We start from the raw sequence: 8,210 nt of genomic DNA on the forward strand, positions 1-8,210 counted from the left end.
GTAGATTGATATACAAATACAGCAAGGAAAAAAAATAACATTTTGGATCTCAATTGGATGGTTCTATGAGAATGAAATCCATTTCCATCCTTGCAATCTTTTTTTCTTGAAAATTTAATTTATTTTTCTTACATATTAGCTGCCAATTATCATTACTTCAATCGAAGTAGCGAGCAATGTGTTGTTCATAGCCGGTAATATCTACTAATTTGGTATTTCATTGTTGGTAAATGTATTTGGTATTTGATTCTTGGTAAATGTATTACATGCTAATTTTGAGTATCTCTGACGTAAGGCTAATTTATCTCTATTGATGCCACAATAGAAGCATGCAAGTAGAAGGTAGACAGTGATGCAAAATTAACCTTATGTTGAATATTGATTTGTATTTTAGAATTATAGCTTCCACGTTATGTTTATGCAAATACTTTGCACTGGTTGAATGAATATTCTATTACCATGTTTACTACAGTGGAGGTGTTACTATTATGTAACTCAGTTTGTTTGGCTTCGCTGACACCCCTGTATTTAAATTTGCTCTGGTTAAATGATATGACAGTAACAGATGAGTAAATCTAAAGACTCTGGTTCATCCGCTATGTGGGATAGAGAGGCTACGAATATTTTTTGTAACCTATGCGTGAGGGAAGTCGAATTGGGAAATCGGCCCACAACTTTTTTTAATAAAGAAGGTTGGCATAATATCACTAGTAAATTCAAAGAAATAACAGGAAGAGATTATGATAGGATGAAACTAAAGAACAAATGGGATCAATTAAAGAAGGAGTGGAAGCTTTGGAAGGAGCTGAAAAGGGGATCAACTGGATTGGGATGGGATCCGGTCAAACGGACAATTGATGCACCTGAGGAATGGTGGGCAGAAAAATTAGCGGTATGAACATCACTATTTCAATTAAATTTTACAGACATATGTTTGGAATTTTGATTTAGATTGTTCTTTTTTATTTTCAGGTTGTGCCCGTGGCAAAAAAATTCAAATTTAATGGAATTGAACCAGCCTTGGAGGAGAAATTGGATGGCATGTTTACTGGTGTTGTAGCAACAGGAACTCATTTTTCCACCCCTAATGAGCAGGGTGTTGCAAACCTAGCTGAGGATATAGAAACCGAGCATATAGGTGATCAGGGAGAGGATCCCAGCCAAACCCACACGGATATCCAATCCACTGGCGGACAATTGTTGCAAACCTAGCTGAAGGTTCAATAGTCTCGTTTAATAATTTGGTTTGCCTCCTCGAGGAGTGGGGGCATCTTTCATGCTTCGATGTTTGAGGGAAGTTGACTCATGCTTGTTTAAGATTATATTGGTTGGCTAACAATACTTTCCATGACATTGTTATAGTTTGAAATCCATTCTGGCTCAATATAATGATGTTTTAAAGGCACGGGGAATGTTCTTTAGTCTTGAATGGCTCGATTTTGGTTTTTTTTTTGTGCTGGGTTTTCATTTCAGGAGCAAGGGATGTTGATTTTTATTGAGGCTTGAGTCTTGACTTTCGTTGAGGTTTTGAAACTCTTTTACTAGTTTTCAAAGTTTCGTTTTTAGCCCCTGCTGGTTTTTGGTTCACCTAAGAATTGCTGTGTTTTGATTTGCTAACATATACTACATTTGATTAGCCTTTAAAGCTTTGATTTGATCTCTATAGGGGGTCAGTTTTCACCTTGGAAGAGTTGGAGGCTGGGTTCTGGATTGATATCTTGTCTTGGGTATGTGAGCTTTATTTGTTAACCTTGAGGGATTTATCCCTGCTTGATTTGGGAACTCGATTTGCTTGTTTTAGCTTCTACCCGAGAGCCTGTTGTGGTGTTTATTCTTGCCCATGTTCTATAGTTATGGGAAGGTTCGGTTTTGCTCTGGTTAGGAGCTGGGTTTTTTGTCTGGTCCAGCTTCTACCCGAGAGGTAGCTTGGGAGCTTATATCCTTTGTTATTAGTCCTACCCGTGAGCTTGTTGGTTGGTTATTTGGTTTTGCGTTGGCCTCTGCTACGCTCGGTTTTGGCTAGCAGAGTTCAGAATGTTTGATATAAATAGCATTCTTCATATAGCTGTATATGTTTAAAGTGATTGGATACATGGAAGTTCCTACATAGCTTGGATTCATGGAAGTTGTTATATGGCTTGGTAATATTTATATGGTTGCTTTATAAAGCTTGGTTAGATAAAATGGGGTTAGAAATAATTTGATGCATCTCTTAAGTTTTCTAATATAATTTTCTTATTTGGGTTTAATTTATTTAAACACTAATGCCAACCATATGAATGAGACTGAACTCACACTTTCCTAATAGTAAGGCGCATTGTTTGGCTGTAGCCTGGATGAGAATATTGAGTGTTGATGTTAAATTGGGAGCAGGTCATCTAAACCCCATTATAATGATTCCAAGTTGCAGGCAAGGGTGGACTTGAACGTCACCCATACTTGTGACAGTTATTGATTCTGGAATTGTATGGCGAATTATTGACATGAATATCTGTTGGTATTTTTATCTTATGTAAGAGATTTGAGTGGTATAAATGTATGAAGGAATGTTTAGGTGTTCTATATGTAAATACATAAGAAGTGTCCTTAAATGCTAGCTTTGATCCTATTATGTACCCTTCTGTAGGGCAGCCCGGTTTCATCAATTGAACAACACGGATTTTCTGTAAATATCTGCAATGAAATTTCACAAGCAATAATCTGCAACGCAGTTCCCTTCTCGTCGAATTTAGAACAACAATGTAGAAAGTATTTGAAGTTTTTTCATATGCTTTATTTGGATCCATGATGGTTGCAATGATTGATATCTACTTGTTATTTATCAATTTTTTATGTGATTCTGTTATGAAGAATATTAATATGAACCGAGTATGCGCTCATTTGTAGATAATCTTAAGCAGTGACTATGTGGTTAGCAGCATATAAAATGCTTGGAATGCAGGCTTTAGTTTTCCCAAATTTAGATACATAGCATCCAAACCTTATTTTTTACATTTATTCCATTCAAATCTTTCAAATCACATTTTGGATCTTCCCATTGTACCTAAGCAGATTGGAAGTCGGGTGCAACTGCTGTTTTTGAGTGGGCAGTTTGGACGGCCACGTAAATTTGTTATCAGCAATCGCTGGATCTACACTTGCGTAAGTTTACTTTTTATATTTCCTTATTTTTTGGACTGATCGATCCTATTTTTTAAAATGCAGAAGAATGAGTTCCAGACATTACGGGAAGTCCGAGAAAGTGATGTGTCATTGCGGACTACCGTCGTTGCTGTTAACGTCACGCCAGGCACGTAGCTACGGGAGGCAATTTTACAGGTGCCCGCGTTGGGGACAAGGACCTGAAGACTGTAAATTCTTTAGGTGGACGGACAATACAACTGTCTCTACAATATCCCAATTGGACACAGGTACTAGGAGTTCGAGAGTACCACAACAGGAGACCACCGCATATGGTTCGAGTTCTTCCGTGTATACCGCACCCCATTCAGACACGCTTGCTCGGGGATCTGAGGTATCAGAAACGGGCAACATTCGTCATGATGTGGCTTTACATGTTAAACTTAATATTGTCATATTTTTCCTTGTAATTTTAACGTGTTATTTCTTCTTTTTTTTGGGGTCTTTCTATAATCCATATTAGAGATCCAGAAATGTGTATTGAACTTTCCTTTATATCAATATGTTTTGTTGATGTAATCATAACCTTTTTGAGTTATATAAATATTATTAAACTTTTTTTGCAATTTCATTTCTACACATTTGAGAAAATAACATTCTGCACACAGATTATTCATTCAACTCAAAAAATTTACAAATAAGTTGTTTACAAAACGCACAAACCAAACAGCTGAACTGCTTATTCAGACCAGGGGCAAAAGGGTCAATTTTTCACAATCAGCTGTTTTCCAGACGCGTTAACCAAACAGTCAGACAGCTTATCCGGATCAGCTGGTCATCAGCAGATTATCAGGATAAGCTGCTTATCAGCAGAAGCTGGATAAGCTGCAGCTGCCCCAAACAGACCCAATCATTTAATCATTTTATAACGTGCAATTTTAATTCCAGTTATATATATATATATATATATAATTGATTTATAGCCTGCTCATAATATTCTAATGTTTGCAAGTCTGCAAATCGTTTGTGTGAGATAAATGAGATTTGGCTACGCCCAAGGTGATCAAGAGGAAGAGGCTCGAGTTAGACATTGTGCACAGATTAGAATACTAAAGAAATATGTTCTGATTACAATTATGAGAAATAGAAAAAAATATGGGGCAATATTTAAACTTGTTCGGTCTATCATGATTTATGTCACTATGATTGTTGAGTCATGAATTCACACAACAAAAAAAAATGAGTTAAAACAAAAAAGATTTTGGACTGAAGAAGAAAGAGAGATAATGGAGAAAGATTGGTCATTTTTAGTATCTGATAGAGAATGCCTTTTCATTACAATGATCACTCATATTTATAAAGGGGTTCATTTATGTTTTAAGAAAATAAGATATTCATTACACTCAGTTTGATAAATCCTTGATCTATTTCTATTATTTTCTACAAGCAAAAGAGTTATATTTATATTATCCATGTCACCCTATGTAGATAATTATTCCTTATAAAATTGTATTCCTGAAATGTAGCTTGCTAGGGATGCATCTGTTATTCAACTTAGCCACAAAGTGAGTTGAAGTGAATAGATCTCATGGAGATTCCTATCAGCTCTAGTGAGGGTAATTGGACTTTCTTCACAAGTTGTTGGGCTGCTTGAATCTTAGCTGATGCTTATGCACATATCGTTATAGACGAGTTGCTAACCTAATCCCCTGGTTGAGTTGATCTTTAGTCAAATAATTCTTTTCAAACTATCTAGTTGGTTTGGTGAGCTATTTCACTTCCTATTTAGTTGGGTTAGCCATCTCCCCTGATGCCTCAAACTTGCTATGAACCTCGTCCATGAGCTTTTAGCTATACAATGGTAATGTGATAGTATAAACTAATTATTATCTTCATAGTTTTTGTAATAACTTAAGAGTTTACTTCTATGTATGTACTTAAAAAGCAGAGAAGTATAAAGTAAAATAAATGTAATATATTTTTAATGCGAGAAATTTGATTGAATGTAAATTAAATACAATGAAAAAATATATTTTGTTTGTTTGGGTAATATTAAAAAATGTTAAACACTTGTATGAAATGATGAGATAAATAGTGAGAGCAAAGGAGACAAGTGTAACAGAATCATAGTTGAGGCAAAGAGGTCGATGGAGACAATTGTGGCAACAACGAGGTCAAGAGAGACGCCAATGATGGATCAACAGTAGCAGAAGTGATTTCAATAGAGGCGAGAGAGATTAAGCAAAAATTAAGAACAATGTTAGTGATGTTGGTGTGATCGTGTATTTTATATTCACCTAACCTTGACAAGTTTAAAATTTACATAAAATTGACATTTGTTATATGCTTTGCTTTTGTGTTTAAGTCGGCTGCATTCAAGCCTTACAATTAGATGGGGATAGCAACATTATGATTAAATTATGAAATTTTTGTGTTATTATTCATAAAACTAGTGGATTAGGACCTCGCCTATGCACAGTTCACACATTGCACGTGTTGTTCAAATAATTCAATGATTAATTTCAAATTTATTTTCCAAAGAATTGAAATCAAAATCATTAATCAATTCATTATTAGTCCTACTTCACATTAAATTTTATCCAGCCATAAAAATATATTGTTTTGAATTTTTCTTAAGAAATTAAATTATCTAACTTTTGGGGTTTTTCAATTTGACAATTTTCTGGACTACTGAATACTTTAAGTTGTCGTACTCAACACTATTTTTTCCTTCAAGCATTGTCCATCAAGATAAATCTATTATTTACTCTATGTTGAACAATTAAAGTATATTGAGATTTCATAATATGATTTAGATTATCTAAATCATGCAAAAATCTCTAAATTCTTTATTCTTCAAAAGCATGCAATTTTATAATAGCAATATTCTGATCCTGTCAGAAAATTGAATGCAAATCATATTGTTCCACTAGTTTTTTTTTGGGTTAAAAGTGTTAGATCACAGTTTAGACTAACATACGTGTGGCCAAAATGTATATAAATGAGACATACATATTAGTATGACAACATTCAATTATATTTCATTCATAACCGATAATCCAGAGTACAAAGCATAAAAAAACATTACTAGCCCAAAGAGTTTAGAATTAGTTACTACAAATTTTTAAATACATCAAACATAGAACTATTGAACTCAAAGCAAAAGATACAGTAAAGGAAGGGAAAGCACAAAGATGAAATTTCAAAGATCACGTATCTAATGAATCTCCTCCTCTCGCTCCACTGACACAACCCTTCTATTCACTCTCACATACACACAAACTATGACTCACTCACTTCAAGACACTTATTTCACTTAAAAAATCCTATATAATACTAAATACACTCCACGATCAGCCAACATGTGCTCCCCCCATTTCAAGCTCCCAAAACTAGCGTGTAACAATCAAATCAATACAAAATATTATTTGGTCTGGTCATCATTGTGGTATTAAAGTGTAGTGTTGAGGTCTTGGTACAATGCTGCAACATTCATGTGATAGTGTAGTGGCACTGAGCTTTCTATCTTATATCCTTCTAGTTTGGTCAGGATTGGCACCATAACATAGCCGATGTAGCATTGCAACATTATTGATATGTGTTTTAGTGTTGGAAAGAGGTGCACTGATCATTCTATCTTCTATCCTTATAGTTTGGTCAGGATTGGCACCGTAACATAGCTGATGTAGCATTGCAACACTATTGATATGGTGTTTTAATGTTGAAAAGAGGTGTGCTAGAAAGAGGTGTTGAGGCACCACACTTTCTATTTTCTAGTTTCAATCTTCTTCTAGAATCAATAGTGCAGTGCTCGTACAATACTTTTGTCATATTCTTTCCAACTTGTTGTCATGCCAATTTTTTGGAACATGGCACAAAATTAAACATCACAAAAGCACAGAATAATATCAATTTTACACAGAAATACACATAATTTTTATGTATTTCGAACACTTAACTTATTTCTTCTCACTCTTGGGAAGTTTGTTTTCATTCTCATGAAATTTCTTCTCAACTTTATAAATTTTATTGGGCCTCATAAAGCCTCTAAATCTTGGTAGAACCTCCTAAATCCTAGTGCAATCCACCTCAAACTTGAAAAATATTAATCTAAGTTTAACAAATATAGAAGGATTTTAATATCCTCAGTTGAGAAGCTAATTAATAAGGGCCACCTCAAGGATTTCTATGCCAAATACATCGCCCCCATTGAAGAAAATCGTTGAAAAGGATCCACTAAGAAAAATAATGTGGTTTAAGTGTTTAGCGCCATGCACATGATTAGTGAGGGAGTTGATGTCTATGTCTCTCGCTAGCTCCATCTCGAACGCCTCACTTAATATGAGGTTAATTATTTAGGAAGTGTTTCCACTCCTTCATTGAAATTTATAAATAATGACATAGCTACATCCCAAAATATCTATGATTTGTAGCTATCATGCACCACTTCGTGGCAAAGATCGAAAGATATTTCTTTCTTTGCAGCTTTCCAAGCTTTATATCCTCAGTTCACTCCTTAATTTATTCGATTTTTCCCAAGCTTTATAGAAAGATATTTGCTCAGCACTGCTAGAATCAGTAAGAGCAGGGGGTTTCTCAGTCGTAAGTGATAAATCAAGATCCAGAACACCAAGGTGAAACTGGACTTGCTCACGCTATTCAAAGAAATTAAGCCCATTGAAAGTTTGAATAGATGTAGCTTGCGAATGAAGAGAAACAGGAGTAGTTACTGCAAATAAATAAAACATGCTCGTATATTAATGCTTCGAACATTAAACTTACATAGGTATTCATATAAAATCAGATTAAAATAATGATCATAATAATAATAGCGTATTGAAATCTCCTTTGGGTGATATAACAATACACGATAATAAACATAATTGATGCTTGACTTAAATTTAACATAATTGATAATTGCTAGTACTCAAGTTAGACATGTCTATTATCTTTGAATATATAAACATACCTTAACTTAGTATATAAATAGACTACAATTATATTCAATGATTATAAAACAAATGATCAACCTTTAGGCGATCTAAAAATATTTTATAATCAACGAATTTTAATTTAATTTTATTTTTTTT

At 34.3% G+C, this 8,210-nt stretch overlaps 1 protein-coding gene across 1 annotated transcript; it reads left to right on the forward strand.

The window, feature by feature from the left end:
* The first annotated feature begins 59 nt into the window (after positions 1–59).
* On the forward strand, positions 60–1,212 carry LOC110020171 (L10-interacting MYB domain-containing protein-like). Its single transcript, XM_020718179.1, has 2 exons — positions 60–892; positions 973–1,212. Exons 1-2 carry the CDS (start codon positions 566–568, stop codon positions 1,210–1,212), a joined length of 567 nt encoding a protein of 188 aa, XP_020573838.1. The 5' UTR covers positions 60–565.
* Positions 1,213–8,210: the final 6,998 nt, after the last annotated feature.

The sequence above is a fragment of the Phalaenopsis equestris genome, unplaced genomic scaffold, assembly GCF_001263595.1.
Source record: "Phalaenopsis equestris unplaced genomic scaffold, ASM126359v1 Scaffold000002, whole genome shotgun sequence".
NCBI classification, from domain to species: Eukaryota; Viridiplantae; Streptophyta; class Magnoliopsida; order Asparagales; family Orchidaceae; genus Phalaenopsis; species Phalaenopsis equestris.